Genomic DNA, 20,457 nt, shown 5'->3' with positions numbered 1-20,457 from the left:
GGAACAAAGAGCAGTTGGTGGGCAATGCCTCTCCAAACTAAAAACAAACAATAGATCCAATGTCTGGAAACTCATTCTATGGGCAGTAGCAGAAGGAAATAAGGGAAGGATCATCCCATGTCGAACACACCAACCCTTCTGCATAGCTGCCAAATTTAGAACTCAGGTTTTTATAGCCTCCAGGTGCAAGATTTTGAGACGTGTCAAAACTGAAACTGCCTAACTGCGCTTAATTTTGCATGAGCATATTTTACTCTTCCAGGAAATCCTGTGATGGAAGCACATCCCCTAGTGCTAACAAGACACCGACAAACTCATTGTTAAATATGACAAATCTGTCATAATCTATTCCCATCGTGCTCAGCACATGACAGGTCAGGCACAAATTGCCAGTTGCCAAGTTCAACTCACATGTTTTTCTCACATGCCAAGAAAGGATTCAAATGCAAGAAGGAAAAAAAAAAAAAAAAGAGCTAGACTTTTCATTCAGGACAGCAACTACCTTGACATTTCTACAGAGCACATTTACATTTTCTGCAAGTGAACGTGCTAATGAAGTTTTGTACCTACAAGTGCAAAAGTTAGCAGAAGTGGGATGTAGCCATACATTTTGGTAATGAATCATTTAGCTATCTAGGTTTTGTCCTAATGGAAAGCTGTTTTCTTCAAATCAGGCATGCCACTCTCCTGCTGCTGGTTATCCCAGTAATTGTCTCTAGCCTGATGAATCCTAAGGATGCTTTGACAGGGCTCAGTGAGATCATGAAAGGTTTATACTAGTCAGGGAATAGTAAACTGCCTCTCCAAGCTGGCTCAGGAGCCAAAAGCACTTTCAGCAGTTAGGGAAGGCTCAGAAGTACCAAGTGGTCAGCTGCTGCCCATGCCCCCCAACAGCCCTGGTGATGGGTAGCTTGTGCTGCCTCAGCCCTGGGCAGGGAGGCACCCTGCATCCTAGGGAGGGAGGCAAAGGACACTTGACCATGTGGGAGGCTGCTAGCTACTGCACAGGGCTGGGAAAGAAAAAACAACCACCAACCAACCAACAACACCAAACAAAGCATCGCTAATGTCCCTGTGTTCAGAGTGAGTCATGCACCTCTTAGCCAGACGGGAGCACATGCTCCTAACGCTGCTGGGAACGTGAGAAGGACAAGATTAAAGTATTTGCTTTGTCTGCCTACACTAAAGGAGAGAGATTTCTGATCACTGTTTCTTTTACTATGACTCCAACCGGGTACATCTTACCTTCACCACTCCCAGCATCCCTAAGACCACACTTTATCCCCTAAGTTGTCACGTTTAACTCTCATTAAGGCTCCAAGCTGCAACTACTGCCCAGTCTCCCTACATGAGCTCCTGCAGTCTCTGCATCCCTGGCACAGAGTATCCATCACCCATTTCCCCTCATTTCCATACTACCAGAGACATCCTGCACTTTCCAGTCTCTGCACTCTGATCTCCAGCTCACTCACACCCACCCGAAGGCTTCCAGCCTTGCACACTGTTGCTTATGTGTCATATCCACATTGCAGCTCTAAGACTGCATCATCTCTGAACCCAGACACAGGGACCAAGATTTGCTCCTGACAGTATCTCAGATACCCACAGTCTTCTCTCCAGTCTAAGGCTTCACATCAGAAGCAGTTGGTCATTCCAACAAGATCTACCCAGCACACAGAGTAGGACAGAAGCCACGCACAAGCCTTGCAACCAATAATTTTCTTCCTTTAGGTCTCCCAGTCAAGAAAAGTTCCACCAGAAGTTACACAACAGCTCCTCCTCCATCCTATGGCCCAGCATAGCAATCTCATATCTCCTCCCCTCAAGTGAGGACAGCCACTTTTCCCACCGTTACTTCAGTGGGCCATTAGGGAGTTGTTCAAAACTCAAGGTGTCCAGAAGTATGGTGGCTGGGTGACTTGGCCTCATGACAGCATAACTCACAACTCCCTCATTCCTCCACTAAATAAAAAGAAGCATGAATATAATGGCATCGTTGTTTTGGAGCCAAGAATAGCAATAATTTTTTCCTTCTTATCATAAATTCCACTCAAGTGCCTGTTAGTTACTGCAGTAAAGTACTTTTTTGTAATCTCAAATGCAGAGTAATATATTCCAATAGAGATTTTACAAGAATCAGATCATGCTTGAAATCCCAAAGTTCATCCTTCTGAACAGAAATATTTGTTTTCATTTGAATATGCCTTCTCCTACATTTGCTTTTTAGTATGCTTAGAGGGAGTACAGTAATATGTTATGAAGAAGACAATGCAGATTACCCAAGACATTATTTATCTCTTATCTATTGACTTTGCAATATTCACAGTGGTCTATTTTGCTTTTCTGGGGTATCAACCAGCACTTAATTCATCTTTCTAAGTAAAAACTCTCCCTAAATCAACATAAGAGCAGAGGATGAAGACAGAGAGCACACAAGCGTGCCACTGACCTGAGTGTTAGTGCAAGGGCAACTCAGACTGATGGGCTCTTCCCTGAGTCTGCAGGGTGGGTGTATAGGGAAGGGAGGAAGGAAAAAGGGGTACAGAGATGGGGTGAGCATGAACAACTTAATGATGTAAGGATTTTTTTTTTAATGTGTTTATAAAGATCTAGCCTAAGTCCCTTCCTCATCACTTTACCCCACCTCCAAGTGCTATATACTGGGAAAAGGACGGAGGGACATGACAGGGACCAAACGTAAGTCCACATCCTGCAACAGTGTGCAGTAAGTCAGGTGCTTCCTGAATCACCTTATGCCCTGTGTGAATGCAGACTGACTGCACTGCAAAGCACAGCAGCCATGTGCCAAAACCATGTTCCAAGAGCCCTGGCTTACAGCCTGGTCAAATAAAATTGCAAGTGAATTCAACCCTTGGGTGATATCTTGAAGAAATACCTAAATCAATAGTATTGTGTATTAATTTCACTGATCATCAAACCCTTTGTAACTCACTGAACTGAGGGGGGGGGGGGGTGGAAAATGGAGAAATTGGAGAAATTCTAGCTACAAAATTTGGCAGCTCCTGGGTTATTTTGTGCTGCATTGACCGCTTGAGAGCTCTTGTATAACGGCATTTCACAGAGCACGGTCTGAAAGTCTTCATATGCATCTGAAGATTTCCTGATGGCATTTGCTTCTGTTGAGCTGCACAAGCCCACATCAAAGCATCTCCCTTTGAAGTGTGACAGACAGGTAGCCCCCAATTCTGATCTCTGACCCAGGTCCAAATGTCTACAGTAATATGCACATACTCTACTCTCCTCCCAGATAGCTTCAGACTAAGTTTTTTTTCAGTACCAGACCTAGCAGACACAGGGAGATTAACAGATGGACAAAATCTGGCACTCTGGGGCTCTTTCTGAAGTCAGTGGCACAAGTGATAGCATGCAGAAGAGTTGCTTGAATTCAGTCTTTCAGCTCCTGCATGCCTTCTGTCCTGGACACAGCCTCATGGCACCTGATTTTTATCTCTGGCAAAAATATACTCAATAAGCAGCTGGCCTCTCTCCCCTTTTGGGGCTGAACTGCTGAAGTTGCCTTCACCTTTCAGAGCCAACCCAGTACAGTAACAGCCCCTTCTGCCAAGATCCAGCTTTAGCCAAGAAGCTATTCCTGCTGCCAAGGCTCAACAGTGCACCTGTGCTCCTGAGGGAGAAGTTGTCTAAAGATCACTTGATATTTGACCTGCTGTGTCACCCAGCAAGGTGCTTCAAAACACCATCATTATCCCAGGCACCCAAATAGCCTTCCTGTGGCTTTCCATTGTGCAACAGATGGTTCAAATTGTCTGGCACATATGCACCGAATTCACACCAAAGAAGTGGCAGGCTGCTAACACCCCCTCTACCACGCTTTTGGAAAGGAGTCAGGAGCAGACACCAAACACCTGCAAATATTTGAGGCTGAAGTTTTCTTTTTTGCATTTTTTAAATAACTCTCCTCCTGCCAGACTCTTGCAAAACAGTGTTTTCATGGGTAGTTCATTAATGTAGGTTTTATTTACCCAAGATTACTTATTAATGTACATTTATAAACTTAATTCTAAAAAGCTGGGTAAACAACAAATATCAGACCTGAGACAGTATTAACAGAGAAGTCACAAGAAGAATGATATTTTGCTAGGGATTAAAGACCTCCCTTTGTGTACTTCTCCCCTCCCCTTACTTTCAAGCCTCCTTTATGTTAAGATGACAATCCACGTAATGGAAATATATTTCATGAGATAAAAAACTAAAATACTTGCAGAGCTGTGGGGTAAGAGTTCTGAACTAGGAACAGAGATCAATCATTCATTTCCCAACCGACAGTGCAAGCAGACAGAGCTTCACCCTGACCAGAAACACTCAGGCAAAACTTCTTCCATCTCTCCCACTCCCTTCAAAAACATGTCAAACACACAGTTTACTAAAAATGGTCTTTAGCTTTCAAAGTATTGCTTTAATTAGTAGATAATTCTCAAATATGAGTAGTCTTTCAGAACAAGAACACAAAGGAGTGTATTTATTGCCTACACAACTGCCACATTCAATGGTTTTCAAGTGTCTTGTGTTTCAGTCTTAAATACTTCATGGTTCTGTCTTGGCTTCCTGAAAGTTCCCCCCATGATAAGCACAGACAGAACACCTCTCAGGACATGCCAGGGGAACATTTAATGAAAAATGATGATGCTGCTACAATTCCAGCCCAGTCTTGCTTGTAAGATTTGCCTGTACATATCTAACTTACCAAGTATACATAATATGCAAAAACTTTTATGTAGTTTTTCAAATATTTATTTAAATATAGAAATATATATATAAAAAATTAAATCTACAGCCATGCCTATACCTCCCTTTCATCAGTAGGAAAAATCATCAGCTATTAGTTTTCACTTGCTCACATACAGAATCGCACACACCCTGGCCATAACCCCCGTGTAGTCCAACACTGGCTTATTTGAAGAAATTAAAGCCAGGAACTACCAGATTTAGACACTCAGTTTTTACCATCACTCTCAGAGGCTGCTCGTTCACTCAGGATCAGTGGACCCATGCACAAGATACGTCCTTCCATATGGAAGGACATGTACCTGCCCCACAGTCTTGCAATGAGCCTTGGAATGAGCCTTGCAATGAGCCTCGCTGCATGACACCAAAATATCCTGACAAGTTACTTTAATTCTTTTAAAGCCTCAAACTAGACATCTCATTCACAGTAAGTGATAGAATTCAGTAAAATAAATGTTTAACAGCCAGTTATTAGCAGAGGGGTCATACTTTAAACATTTAATTTGCTACTGATACAGTTTTGCATTATCAATGCCTGGAAAACAATTACAAATTACACAATTCAATTTTCCAAATAGATTATTCCATAACTAGACAGAAAGACTGTTTAAATTACTTCTGCTGTTTCAAGGCAAGATTAATACAATCGGATTAAAAGTTAGATCCCCTCGAGGAATCAGTATATTCCTGTCAGCAGTACGCAATTAGCTGGTTTTGTATTGGAATATTAAGGATTCATCCAGCACATTGCAAAGTCAAAAGTCACATAGAGAAATAGGGATTTCTTCCTTCCTCCGATATTATTTTGTTAAAACATATGGTAATTTGTGGTTGAATATTTACATTTAACAAGAGAAAACTAGACAGCTACTTGAAAGGCAACTCTCTGCATAGATTTTGTAGCCTGGATCCTAATTATTTTCCCTCCCTTGTGGGACCAAATGAATTAAGTGGACAATTTGCTTTGTGTATGCAAATTTCCAGTTCACTTCATAAGCTACAGATGACTGTTCTCAGATGACCTGTATTTTAGGACACTTTAACCTTTCAATGTTTAAAAAAATAGAACAAGATTAGAAAGTATTTAAAGGGCAGTATTATTAAAAAAACCCAAAGAGTAGTTCTTTCTTTTGTGGTTTTAAACTCCGAGAGGCAAAGACATCAAAATTCAGCCCCTGGTGCAGGGCTGCAGAAGAGGACACATACATCACACATTCAAATGAGAAGAAATTGGACACCCCACACATGACAGAAACACCACCGAGACACCTCAGAAATACTGCTTGTGACCCAGGCTTCGGATGGAAAAGGAGAGGCCTTGGCTGGGTAAAGGTGCCAAGGAGATGTTGTACAGTCTTAGGCCACAGCAACTCGGCTCCAGTGACCGGTACCACCATGGTGCCAACAGAACAAACGCTCTGGACAGACTCTTTCCACTGATAAATCAAAGTAACATTTGCACTTTAATTCACCACAGTTAAAAAAAAAAAAAAACAAAACACCCAACAAAATGAAACAATTTAACACTTCAGTGAAGGAGGCAGGTGCCATTGAAAAATTAGCTCCATTCATCATTTTCTTTTTCTACCCTTTAAAGTTTTATGATGGATTAAACCTTTCCCAAGATTGATGGGGTGAGCAGGGTCTCCTCAGTTTTCTAGATTTGATGCTGCTTTCAAGAGCATTTGAGAATCACTTCAGAACCCAGGTAGGAAGTTAACAACCATATTTCTGAAACACTAGTAACCTGTAAGTGAAGTTTTCCTCTTACAGCGTCATCTATCAGACTGACCTGCATTTGTCCTTAGATTCATTAGCACAAGCTGATGACACAGTGACACTTGACATGCTAACAGGACTGGCTGGGTGCCTCATTTGTGGGATTAACTTTATTGTCAGAGACAGCGAGAAGCAGCCTTCTGTCCAGAAGCGACACAATTAGAATAGTCACAGAAAAGCCCCTGTACACCATGAACCATTACAGCAGCTGCTCTTGCTGACCAAATGTGTAACAAGACAACAGCAACGACGATCCTAGACCTCCAGATGATGTCTGGAGTACCAAAATCCCACTAATATTATATATCAAAAACAGGTGAGAAGTAGTGTTAGTTGAATACTCTGTCATATTAAGTTGTTTGTGGTTTCTTTTTTTAAATGAATAGTTAACTACGCTTTTTATAAGAATCAGTTCAACTATAGAGCAGAAGTGACAGGTTCTCTTTTCCCAACACCTCATATTTAATACTGTTTGAAGCTGCACCATTTGCCACCTTTGAATTTCACACATTTAAATAGGCTTATTTAAAAAAGAAACTCATTTTTATCCACCTGTGCACTTTCTAAGTTAACACATTTTAGCCATAAAATGCTATTTAATATTCATTATCTTCCTTTTAGTAAGGTTCATTAAAAATAAAAAGGACCTGTCAACTTGTATAGCTGATGACTCTAGAACTAAAGACAGCGTCATTTTGCCATCACAGTAAAAAAACAGGGACATTGCAGAGCCCCACTGACAAACAGCAACGCTGCATAAGTGACAACCCATTGTCCTGGGCAATCACATTTAAACTGCTCTACTTGGTTAGCATCGCTTCATTTACAGAGTGGCAAAAAGGAGTGATAAACGTGCAGAACAAATGCTGATGGCAACATTCCCAGAGTGGCTCCCACAAATGGCAGCGAGATTGCTGCCCAGTCATCCAGCCTGAATGCACCCCACTGCGGAAAGCTCATCCACAGCACCGGGCCTGGCGCAACGCTGGGAAGAGAGATTCTCCATTTTATACAGGAGGACTACAGGCTTTCTGGCAGAAACCTCAGCACTGCATACTGCAATTTGGGCCTACACACCTGGGACTTGAAGCAGATAGACATTTAGGCAAAGAGCTCGGAGCGCTGGAGTGACAGTCTAGCTCAGCAGCTCCAAGACACCAAAACCAAAAACCCCACAGAAGCTCAGGCTGATCACCTCGAGCATACTCAACGTAAGACTCAGACCCCATGACAGCACCCCTCCAGTTCCTGAAAATGAGACCTAGTACATACAGTCTATCTGTTCACTCCAGTTGGAACCAGTGCTTTCAGGAGTGCACACCATATTCAAGTGACCTGCATTTAAATTTGTTTGACTCCTCCAAAAGTGACTGATCGTGGAGTTTGACCACTGTTTATTCCTGTCCAATAAGCCACCAGAGAAATCCAGATACTAAATTTATTGAAGAAGCAGTAGTTTAACATTAAGTAACTGTTAACTACAGACTCTAAGCTTGACTTAAAGCTGAAAATCCCCCAAAGCTAGTGGGACTTTCTACGGTGCTTCAGTCTGTGGATCCAGACATCGGAAACTCCTGTTAGGTCACATACACAAGTAAGTGCTAACCTACAGATTTTCTTGAGGACAAAAAAAAAAAAAAAGTCTCATTTATATTCCTCATGGATTTCATATTCATTACCTAATCTGAAGTTCAAGTTAGCATGTGCTGCTGATATACTGCATTAATACAATGGAAGAAACACAGATTTGCATCAATAATTGACAGAGCCATACTAATATAAATGCATTTCACATAAACTGGAAATTGTCTTATATACACTGTGCAACCCTCACACGCACCAAACGAAAAAATGCACTTCTCATTACTTTTGGAAGTTGCTTAATATAAAATTGAATGAACTATTTCTGGGCATGGCTTACTACAAATAGCCACAGGTTTTATGACCAATAAATTACAAATTACGTAGCATGTAGACAGACAAGTCTGAATTCAGACTCAGTATTCCCTCAAGATTTCCTCCTAAATGTATGTCAAAGTGAGTAAGCGCAGATCAGCCTCAAGCTGAGCTGTGTTCGCCGACTCCTAGGAATTTATGCACATAATTCCTAATCTTCTAATATATTAAGCTTTTGCCAACAATAATTATAAATTAAAGGGTTTCTTATTTTCATCTCCATGCCCAGGAGAATTACACATGTAAATTCTCAGATGAATACAAAATGTGCACATAACTCCAGAGGAGTGATTAGAGGGAAGAACTTGATTCTTTTAATACCGGTGAATTTAGCAAAGTTTTTCACATCGCCATTCCACGAAAAATTTCACATTGCCCTTCATATCCGTAGCTGTCTACTCTCTCCCATAGATGCAAAATCCTAGTGAAATGGGAACCTCTAAGTACCCAGCTTTTTGAATTTACATGTTACCTTGGATGCTTGCTACCGTAATTATGAAGAGTAGTAGCCACTGCAAAGTATTTCAGCTCTGATTTTAAAGGGCTGAGGAAAGGACATCTCTAAAAACAGTCATTTTCCATTAGCTTAGGAAGATGGTTGCTACAAAGCAGGAAATAGAACACTTACTCTGCACCTACTTTACCAAATAAAGGAACCTACAAGTGGGTTTAGGACCTCAATAGTAAAAAAAGTTCTAATTTTCAGGCCAATTAATATATGACTTCAGATTTTATTTTCGATTGTATGTAGAAACAATTTTGAGAACCAATCACATTACCATGTCTTACCTTGTGATAGCATCTAAAGTAAGCAGCTCGTTCATCTGAGAATTTCTCCAGCCTCTTTGGCCCTTTGCTTGAAGCTTTTTTGAATACTAACCAGCATCTCTGGTAAATCTAGAAGCACAAGAGAATAAACTTGGCATCTCCAATGACTTGAATATCACTAATATTTGCATAGAAGTTAAATTCATAAATCAGTTGTTGCTCTGGAGCTAAATTTAATGGCGTTCGGTAGCCTAGACAAAAAAAAAAAATAAAAAATAATCAAGTTAATGGAGAGTTACATCCCATTTCTTTTGATTTACGATACAATCAGAAATTCTTACGAAGACAGTGCATGATTGCATGAAAGGTGCTAGGAAGATAGAGCTGTAATTATGCTTGCAAGTGTAGAGCTTTCCAGGAAACAGCTTTTTTTAAAATAACGTGACACACTTTTCCATATGGATTTGTTAGTGGTTCCAGCCTTGCACGCTTAAGACAGACATGAAGCAACCTTGAGCAGACAGGTAGGAATGAAACTTCTACCACACAAGCAAGAGATAAAACTCTATGTGTCTTCTACAAGAGTAAATGAGGATACATAAAGGAGAAGGAACCAAATTACCAGGTAATGAAAAAGACAAAACATTTAACTGTAGAACCCAGGACCCTTCTGCCAACTGGCATCCTGCTTTCAAGGTCCAGTTGAATTTAAATTCAAGTCACTCAGAGTAGACTCTGCCTGTGCAGAGTAGCTGAAAAAACACCTTTCCATCTGCAATATTAAGCCACTTCATCTCTCAAACTTCTGCCCCCATTTCTTGCAATCTTCCCACCTATTCTTTAACTGTGATGAGCTTTCTACCATCCCTTTACATTCAAAACCATCGCTCTCAGCTTAGATAACATACGGGATGTATAGAAGAAAAGAATTATAAGCTTTGCCAACTGTTCACAGCCTACATTTAATGAGTAATTCCAAAGTAACACCTGGTAAGTTAGGAATAAAACAAAACCACCACTAAAATTAGTGTGTTTTCAAAGAAAAAAAATTTGATCAGCCATTATCAAGTAATTCACAGCTCTGGCAGAGCTCCAGTGCAGCAGAAATTCACTGGAGTGATCAGTGATGAGACCCATCAAAACATTTCACTGCCTCCAGCTAAGCCAGCACCCAACAGGTAACCAGCAGACAAGGCAACTCCATCCTTTGAACCCTTGATGGGTTTCTAAATAATGTGTTCAGCACAAAACAATTACATCCACGAAAAGTAGCTATAACTTTATTTCTGTCCCCAAAAAAGATTGCTAGTTGACTAGCTGTGCTTCTTTCACCGGCTTTTTGCTGTTTCTACAAAGACATTCAGGGAACCATATTATTCCCCTCCAGCTTTATTATTCTGCCTCACATGTGGGCACTCATACTCCTGGCCGACTTGGCTGCAGAAGCATTTAGCATATGGACAGGCTGTTCTGATGCCAGACACCAGCTGAACCCATCAAGATTTTCTTCCAATTTTCCAGCTTATTGGCCACTCAACCTGTTCTGTTTAACGCAAAGGTTTCAATTGAATTGTTCAAGAATTACTAGACACTGAACAAAATGAGAGCTTACCACCCAAAAAGCAATTAGAATATGCACCCACTTATACTGGAAGAGACTTTCTACATTTGACTTCTGAGAATCTTGTTTGCTAGGCCAGATGACCTCAAGACACACCTGACAAGAAAAACTCCTCAAAACCCCACCCAAAAGAGATTGTCAAAACTGAGTATTCAGTCCTTTTGCTTTTTCAAAACCTACAGTTTTAACTTAGCAATTAGAAGCCCATAGAAGAGAACAGAATCCTTTAGTAATGCATTTGCCATTGTACAACATACACGAGGATGATGACTACAACAAGATGATGTCCTACTCAGACCATTTGCACTCCAAAGTACCTCTCTGGGTGCATCTCAAAGAATAGTGAGCTGATCAGCACACAGAACTAGGTGCAGAACAGGAGAAAACAGTTTAACACAAATAAGGGAATAAAGTTTCGCTCTGCCTCCAGCGGGGCACAGATCCAGGACAGTTATCACCCTTCCAAATACCACTAGGAGCGTAAGTACTACTAACAATCAACTCCAGTCAAGCATGGTAGATGGCTGTAAATTGGTGCTACTGGAATTTATTACTGTAGTTCAAACAACAACTAATCCAAGACTAATTCTTGGATTTAGATTAGAATCAGGGCACTGTTGGGGAAAAAAATAAAACAAAACAACAAAACCCGTTACATGTAAGTACCTCCAAGGATGCAAAAGCCAAATCAGCCTACAACATAAATACTGGTCTTTGAGCTTTGGTTCTGCTCCCATATTATAAAAAAATCTTTAACAAAAAGAGTGTCAGCGTTGGAATACATTATGCCAGTGCCTCAGGACAACATCATCATGACCCAAGTAACTACATTTATAAAGAACAAACAACATTCATGATGCTAACTTGAGGAAATGGGAGGAACGACATGCCATGAAGGTGCGTCCCCTGAACTTCCTCCTTCTTCTGTACGAGCTAGTCAGCTCCCTCCTCTTAGAGAATATCTAGGCAGAGAGATTCTACTGCAATAGTAGTTTAAAGTAGAATAAAGTATTTTTTTTTTTAATTAGAGACAAGGATCAATTTTTTGCCTGAACACACAGTGTGAAATCCCATTAATGTTAGTGATCTGATGGTTAACTCCTTCTGCTGAGCTTGTACGAACAAACTCAAAAAGAAGATACATTCCCTCACTTGAAAATCTGCTCAGGACCTTCAAAAATGAGATAATACAGTCATCAAGACTGTACATACCATTATCACAGTCGCATTTCTATGCTCCCATGGCACACATATCTCACAGGTGAACATCCAGCACTATCTTAACTGAGAATAAACTACATGATACCCTAAACCTTTAGCAATAAAGCAGTAAATAAGAAGGGGTCAGACTAGATGACCTTTAAAGGTCCCTTCCAACCCAAACCACTCTATGATACTATGAATAATCAATTTGGCAGCATCTGCCTAGGAGCACTGAAAGCCCTTCACTGCACAGAAGAGATGATGTGCCCCAGACAGAGAGCTAATCACAGACCCTGTTACGCGCTACAATACAGAGCAAGTAATTAGGTCTTTGATGCCACCATGATCTAGTACGTGTCTGAGACTTGACACTATTTCTTCAAGTTGAAGATGGCACATGAACCATTTACATTGTTACAGCTGTTCTGACAGCAGCAACAAGAACCAGCCCCAAATGCTCTTAGGCGTTTATTACGTCATGAATACTTAGCTCACTTATCCCTCAGATCAACATTTTCATTATTACTCCATGAATAGGAATTAGTTGAAAGTACTGCTGTAATTACTTCCACTCCAAATACTTGGACTGACAGTGATTAGATAATCCAAACAGCAAATCAGGATCTGATGTGCTGAGAGAGAACAGTAATAGCTGTTATTTGCATAACACCTAAAACTTACAAAGCTCTCCCTGTGAGATCTCCTGAGAAATCCAGCTCAAAATGTAATTGGAGTATCAAAAATTAGCATCTAGTTCCTATGGTCTCTCCTGAAAATTTCAGCTTCTAACAGCCCATCAAGCAGGTAACAACATAAAACTCAAGGGAAATAATGTGACTGTTTATGAAGTGGATCACCCGAAACCCAGATAGGTGATCCAATATACATGTCCAAGGTCACGTCAAAACAGTTCTATTTTTGGATCTAAAGATCAGCTGATATAAATCATTACCACAACTGAAGTCGAAGAAGGAGTGACTTCAAAGGAATGATGCAATCTGAGTATTTGGATTCCTGCTCTCAGTGCTGTGCCTTAGGAACCAGGCAGGATTGCTCAGCCATCCCCATGCTCCTTCTGATGCTGGACATGCACCGTAAAGCAAAGGAGCTATTAACCTCAGCTGGAACTGGTCAGCATCTGGCTGAGTACAGTGGAAAAATTTGTTTTGACTTTCCTGGGTTTCATGGTGTAGTTGTGGTTTCAGAATACTCTCATGCAGGGAAGGAAACTGAAACCAGAGGCTTGCTGTCCTACGTGATGACCCAAACCCACGGTCTGTCTTGGAAATGTGTGTGGGGAAGGAAACCTGTCAGTCTTCACCACCTCCCAACAGAAAAGCAAGATAACTAAGAGCTGGATTTTTGTGTACCTAAAACATCATTCTTTATGAAGCACAAACTATCCCACAAAAAAAAATAAACATTTGAATTTAGAAATTCCAAAATTTGCATTTCAGTCCAAAGCAATTTTACTCCACCCTTCAATACTTTTTTCAGCAACTGATCTAAAAAAGTATCTGGAAATAGCAAAATATTTAGAAATTGGAGGGGTGAGGCTATTTTTCATATCTTGGGTCAGGGGGTTTAAAACTGGCTATTTGTTAAAACTAAGATACGTGGCTTCAACTACACTATGGCAAAGAAAGCCTATGTTACTTCAGGACCAAACAATTCCACCCCTTATTTGTTTGTTATTTAAGAGGAGCATAGAGGTCAGAGATAGTAGCACAAAGTCTCATCTGGCAAATTTCTCCTTTGTGAACACGTGAACCTTCAGGGAAAGCTGCCCTGTTTTATTCCTGTGTTGTGTTTTTCTGCTCTCTGCCCTAAAACAAAGAATTCCAATGAGCGGCATTTACAGGGACACTGAACTCGCTGTCAAACACAAACTTTGCTTTTTTAAAAGCAGTAGCTGAAAGTACTATGATACAGCTTGGGCTATTTACCAGAAAGCTTGGGCTATTGCCAGGAACTTGCCTTTTGTGACTCTGATAACCTCTAGAAACAGACAATTTGCTAAAGACACAGCACAATAGCACAAGAAATTTCTCACAGTATGTTCTGAACCTTTTTTTTTTTGGTAGGAAAAAAATGCTGCCATTTTATCCAAGGCTGGTAGGTAGCTCACCCACCAAAACACCTCAGCTGCATACAGAAAATTATTTGAGCATTTTTGCTGAATTTTGCCAAGGAGTCTCCAGTGGACTGGAGTTCCAGGTACAAGGTCCCTTCCAACAGGGAGTTGTTGACATAGGGAATAAGCCAGCGAGCGCTGCGTTTGGATCTGAATTCTTCTATTTAAAAAAATGCCTTAATATGTCACTTCTGATTTGAAAGGTGTGAAAGAGCTCTGAAATAGAATTCTTAGCCTGAAGGAAATTTGTGAGGAGACTGGATTTAGAATTTTGCTTTGCATCTAGAAAAATGAAATATTGCCAACAAAGGCAGATCGCAGCTCATTCATTTAATTATGTTCGCTCCTCAGACATGTCTGAAGCAGTAGATCTCCAATAGGTAGCTGTCTCTTCGTGAAAAACTGGAGGATTGCTTTCCAGTAAAGAGGCCCTGGTATCAGCAAGTATGTTGATGCCTGAAGTATCACAGTGAATGGGACTGTGTGGCTCTAGTGAAGACTCCACAATGTTTCTGTGACTTCACAAAATGGATGTTCCTAATTTGAATATATTTCATCCATAACGTTATGACTTGCCTCTACTCTTCCAGCCCAGCTTTGTCCCTTGCCCACTCCATGCCCATATTGGCAGCTGTGTTCAGCTCTAGTTCATACTGAAAAAATCACAATATAAATATAAAACAATTCCAAGTAGATGGATTACTAGAAAGAATCACATAGCTGTAAACATATTTAACTTGTACTGAAATGTGTTTAGCATGACTTAAACAGCGCATAGAAATGTAGACTGGTTCACTGGCTTTGTAAAATAAGCAGCAAAGTTGTCTGCATGTTGTCTGTAAAGATACTGCTGCACTTGGCAACAAGACAATTTCACTTTCCCATAATACCCATTTAATGTGTGTTATGAGTAAGCAATATTGCATTATTCATTGTGATCAGGTTATAATGACTACATAAATCAAAGCTGGTTTACACCAAGCTATCTTCTCTGGGGGACTAAAAAAAATAATCTAGATTTCTCCTTCCCCCAAGAAAGACATTCATGGAGAGATAAACCTCGCTCCTTCCTCTCATTCAGTATACATCTTCAGAAACAACATTTTACACTAAGAAGCCATCCACAGCTGCTAATAGGGAATGAAGCGGTATAATATTGTCTCTGTGCCTGTTCAGAATGCACAATACTGCTCAGTATCACAAAGTTTTTTGAACAAGTTACAAAATCCAGCCTTGGCACTGGCCAGAACTTGCTATAAGACCAGTGCACGAAAAAATGCTTGGCAGATCTTTATGAATCTATACACCTTCTTTCACTCTTACACTTACAAGTCACAACAGATGCCTACTGCTCTAAAATACGAGGCACTTTAATCAGTCTTTCTTCAAAAACTCTTTCTTTCTACCCCTTCCCTCCCAACTGGAATTGCACCAACTAGAGGCGAGATTTTTGTTAATGGTTCAGGCTCAGAACCCAAAGCCATTCCTCCAGCCTTAGTTTAGAACACCAGACAGCTGGATTTGAGCCTGCAGATGCATTCCCACTTGTCACGGTAGGTAGAAGATAACTTTGTTCTAAATTTTTTGGTCCTTCATGATTATATGGGATTCATTCGACAGACAAGATTTACTTACTGCCAACACATCCTCAGCAACTGAGTGTGCATGCTGTGATCTAGGGCACATTGTCAGAGACACGTCGGAGTGGTGAGGAGCATAATCTAAGCACAGACAGTAGAACGGCTCACCCAAGATTACCTAACAATTTAGTAATGGAGGCTTTGTTTCATTTCATGTCTATACTATGCTCTGTGACAATGGACGTTGACAGGGAAACACAAGCAGCATTTTACAGGTTTTGCTTGTAATTGGTATATATTAGTCATTGGTTCAGACAAAGCAGAAAAAATGCTCAACAAAAATGCCGCTGCTGCTGGCACAGGTCACCTCTGGCAGACTTCAAGATGGAGTGGCCTCATTGAAAGACAAGAAGGGATTTGCTTCTATCAGGCTGGAATGTATTTTTAAAGGGGCACCCAGGAGCTTAATAAGAGTCCTTTACAGTGAATCATTGCAACTGTTAATAAAGTAGTTTAGAAGCATGTACCCCTTCAAGTTGTTGATGCACTCAGTAGCTGGAAGTCTAGAGTTCAGGGGCGTCTTAGTTACAGATCCTGGTCAGATGATGAAGCACAGTGAAATCTCTCTGACATACAATTTTTTGAGGGCTTTGGAAGGACACTATGGTTCAGTCCAGACAGGGCAGAGAAGTCACCAGACTTGAGGGGACACCTAAAAGAGCATTCTGGATCTCAAGGGGCAGTGAAAGGGCTCCAGGAACACAGGACACACAGGAGGCTGACATCTGGAACAGACCAGTGATAGCTGCTAACGCAAAATGTCATTAAGAAGACAGGGCTGGTATTTAGGACTCACTTATCCCACATGAATATCATAAGTGTTCTGCAAAGGAGTAATTTCTTTCCCTTCTCAGTGCACAGGGCATGGAATTTGCATTGGCACGTGCTCCTTACATGCAACTCACAAGAGACTTGTTGGTAATTTAATGTGTAAATGTATTACACTGTGTGACAAACTATACAGGAGATGGAAGGGATAAGCAGTTATACTGTTTCATATGATGGAGGGCAATACAGAACTTGACTCCATTTTTTAGTTTCTCTAACGACTGTCTAGAATTTCAGGACCCAAAAGACATTAAAAGCAAGTCTTCAACTTCCAGTCTACTCTCCCTGCAAAAATGATGAGTTGGATGCAGTATCATTAGAAAAAGAGCATTACCTGAAATATCCTTCCACTTTCAGGCTCTTCTTTATGGACTTACAGCCTTCAAAGTATACGGTTGCTGGTTTGTTCAGGTTTTTTTAAAATCATACACAGAAAAGGTTATAATTCTGGGCTGCATAAGGCCATTAGAGGAGAGTGCCTCCAAGTGCCAAGAAGCATTTACAGCAGAAATCCTCTCTTGCTAGTGGTAGTTTAAAAAAAGTCAGACTGGAGCGAAGTATCTGATTTGGTTCCTTGAACATCTGCTAAGCTTTATATATCGGTACAGTTAATTCAAGGCATGAAACTGGATAGGAGAAAAAACAGCCTAGGACTCTTAACCACTAAAGGAAGAAAACATGGTAAAGGCTTCAATGCAGACTAAAAACTGACTGTGCAGCCAGCTCATGCTGGCAGAGCTCTACAGAGTGCAGTTGGATGTGCTGTCCTGCTGGGTCAGGCCATTAGTGCGGTCCAGTGAATTAACACAATTTAATACTGTGTTAAAATTAGGTAACTGCTGAATAACTTAAAATGACTGCAATGAATTATGGTTTGGAATTATTCTTTTTTGTCACTCAGTATCTGATTTGGTTACTTTAATTACATGGGCTACAGGGGGAAAATGGCATTGATACAGCTCATTAACAGTTCACAGAGCTCACTAATTAGTACATCAGATGCAAAGAGGCCGCAGAGCACACATGCACTAACCCTCCGTAACAGCCGCTCACAGCTCTAACAAGAGCACAAGCTCACCTGCTAAAGCCACGGTAGGGAGATGCTCTTCTGAACTCAGCTGTCAGAAGGTACAGAGGGGACTTGCTCCATGGAGATGAACTGTACTTGCTTACAAATTCCCAGCAAGAGGCTTTGTTTCAGCCCCCCAGAGCATACAACCATTTGTAAGAGCTGCATTTCAGAGCTGGACTTGCAATTTTAAGACTACACATAATGAGGCAAAAAAGGGGAAGAAATTGCACATGAATTAGGCCTTTATGTCAGTAGATTCTTCAGCAGCAAGCTGCCAGCATCCAAAGCCAGACACAGGAGAAGGGCTTTAGTTTCTCAATCCTAAATGTGACTTGAACAATTCAGCTGTACCTGTTGCCACTTGCCCACCTGTTAAATTCAGTTAATGATGCTTGTTACGTGCTGCTTGGAGAGCCAAGGATGACAAATGCCCTGGAAGCCCATAACTAACAGATGGGTATAACTGCTCATTTTTGGCCTGCTGTCATTCTTTGCCGTTCACCAATTAATTTAACTGCAAGCTTCAGAAAGCATCACAGGTTTCCTGTAACAAATACATTACCTCCCATCCCTACAGACACGCTCCAGACACCTCAAGTAAGTCTCAAGGTTAGTCCATTGTACTGTCCCGACACAAGGCAAACTTATATTGTTCCATCCACACTTTTCTTTCAACCCTGACATCAAAGCTATGGGGGTCAGACCCCCAGCCTCTGTGGAGCTCAGATCAGTTTTAAAATCAAAATGAATCTTCATGAAAGAGCAAATAACGCTACCAAGTGAGTCACTGCAAGCTGGACTTCACCAAAATACAGTGCTTTGTTAAAAGTGACAGAATTACAGCCCATTAAATCATGGTAACAAGCATTTCAGTATTGCCTTACGGGATTGCAGCAAATAATTGAAGTCATTTGCCTAGACTGCTAGATGGACAGATAGGCTGCTCAAAGCTGCTGCAGGGAGAAGCCCATAGCAGTCAAAACGCATTTCCCTTTTCAAGCACTTTGGTGCACTGCCTTCAGAGTGACAGCCCTCAACGCACCCTGAATTACTGAAGGATCCAAGTCACAGCAGAGTGCCCACGGGGCCTGTGATCAGTAGATGGACCATCCTGGGTATGAACTGATGATTCTGCACTTAAGAGCTCCCTTGCTCTGCCAGAACTTTTAAAGCTACCAATCAGATGAAACATGTCACTTGTCCAGTGTTTTAAAAACAAAACTCAGGCAGTTTACTAGTAAAGGTGCAACTGAAGCTGGGGGGAGGGTTTTGTTTGTTTATTGGGTTGGTTTTTTCTTTTATTTTGGGATGGGGGGCACAGACTAATACTGACTCAAAGAAACACAGATTAAAATGAGGATTCAAGAGCAAATATTTCCCTGGTAGACTTCAGCTTTCCACTGGCTCTTGCAGTCCTCTTGCATTTGCTTAGACTAATCTACACTTTAGTTCAAATGGACAAACCCAACTTCTATGTCCCAGCTGTGTAGTACTAATTAAGGAAAGAGTTCAGGAGTTCATTCACATTTAGGTAGATTCCATCCTCAAGGAAGTATGACTGCTGCATAAAAAATGTCTATGAAAGCTTAGCAGAATACTGTCTTAATTTGCACTACTTCATTTAGCAGGGAATAGGCACTTGTATTTCACCACTGTGTCAAGAGTACGCCACTCAGCAGTATGCAGTTGATTCAGTACAATCAGCTAACATCCATCCTCACTGGTGTGGAGACATTAGTGAGAGCATTAAGAGGAATTTTTCCTTTGCTGACCACAGGGCATTGATAGTTCCCCAGATAAACATTACCCTGTAAGTAAAGGGACAACTTAATCTTCTACATCAACGTTACTGAGAAGTATCACTGATTTTACTGTATTGACGTTTTGAGTTGAAACAAGTTACATTATTTTCAGTAAAGGGGGCAGGGGGAGGGGGGGAACCCACTATTCATTCCAATAGCTTAAACTTTCACTGGTATTTCTCACAGCACTTGATGAAATCAGACAAGAAGATAATAGGAACAGTTCATCAACATCCATGGTATACCTGAAACTACACAAACATCAAATTAAGACGTCAGTCTCAGGTGCAGACCTTACATCTGTTACTTTCTTTCAAGTGTTTCCAAACACTGCAAAATGGTAACTTACCGCTGATCCAACTTCAGGACAACGCCCATACACACCAGCAGAATTCCTTCACACTGTGTAATGAAGTGATGATGAAAAGGCATCAAAGTCCTGAAAGACTAAATTTCACCTGTTTATAATTGGGGTTTTTTTCTTTCACTGCCCTACAACCCTTTCATATGCAGAGCAGCTAGTGCAATCACCTCCAGCAACTGTACAGACCTCAGACCTTTGTCTACCAAAGGAAGAGCAAATGGTGAAAATGCAGAACTGGGACCCACAACTGGCAGAAGATGAGGGAAGTGCGAGAGATAAAAGCAGGAGAAAAAGGGTGTTCTGGTCAGTTTTGCATTAGACTTGTTAAAATGAAGATTCCATCTTTAGAACAAGATAGCAAATGAGTAAGAATGATTTGTTTACTAGTTAAGTCAGTTCATGAAAAAAAAAAAGGCAAATTTGGAATCTCATTGTTTTGCTTCACAAACTAAGTCCATCTTCCAAAGAAGAATGTGGAAGGTAATTTACTAGAAAACACATGCTGGAAAGCACAAGAAACGCT

The 20,457-nt window shown here is 40.9% G+C and overlaps 1 protein-coding gene across 4 annotated transcripts in view; it reads right to left on the bottom strand.

Annotated features, from left to right (window-relative positions):
• DOK5 (docking protein 5) overlaps nucleotides 1–20,457 on the bottom strand; it is a 43,318-nt gene that overhangs the window by 13,839 nt on the left and 9,022 nt on the right. For all 4 annotated transcript variants that reach the window (XM_086474738.1, XM_086474739.1, XM_086474740.1 and 1 more), the window contains exon 2: nucleotides 9,292–9,399. In XM_086474738.1, the coding sequence (XP_086330864.1) occupies nucleotides 9,292–9,399 (108 nt within the window). The remainder of the gene's footprint in view (nucleotides 1–9,291; nucleotides 9,400–20,457) is intronic.

Source organism: Leptosomus discolor, chromosome 17 (assembly GCF_034619465.1).
Source record: "Leptosomus discolor isolate bLepDis1 chromosome 17, bLepDis1.hap2, whole genome shotgun sequence".
Taxonomy (NCBI): domain Eukaryota; kingdom Metazoa; phylum Chordata; class Aves; order Leptosomiformes; family Leptosomidae; genus Leptosomus; species Leptosomus discolor.
Note: the sequence above shows the minus strand (reverse complement) of the source record. Positions and strands in the feature narration are given on the sequence as shown.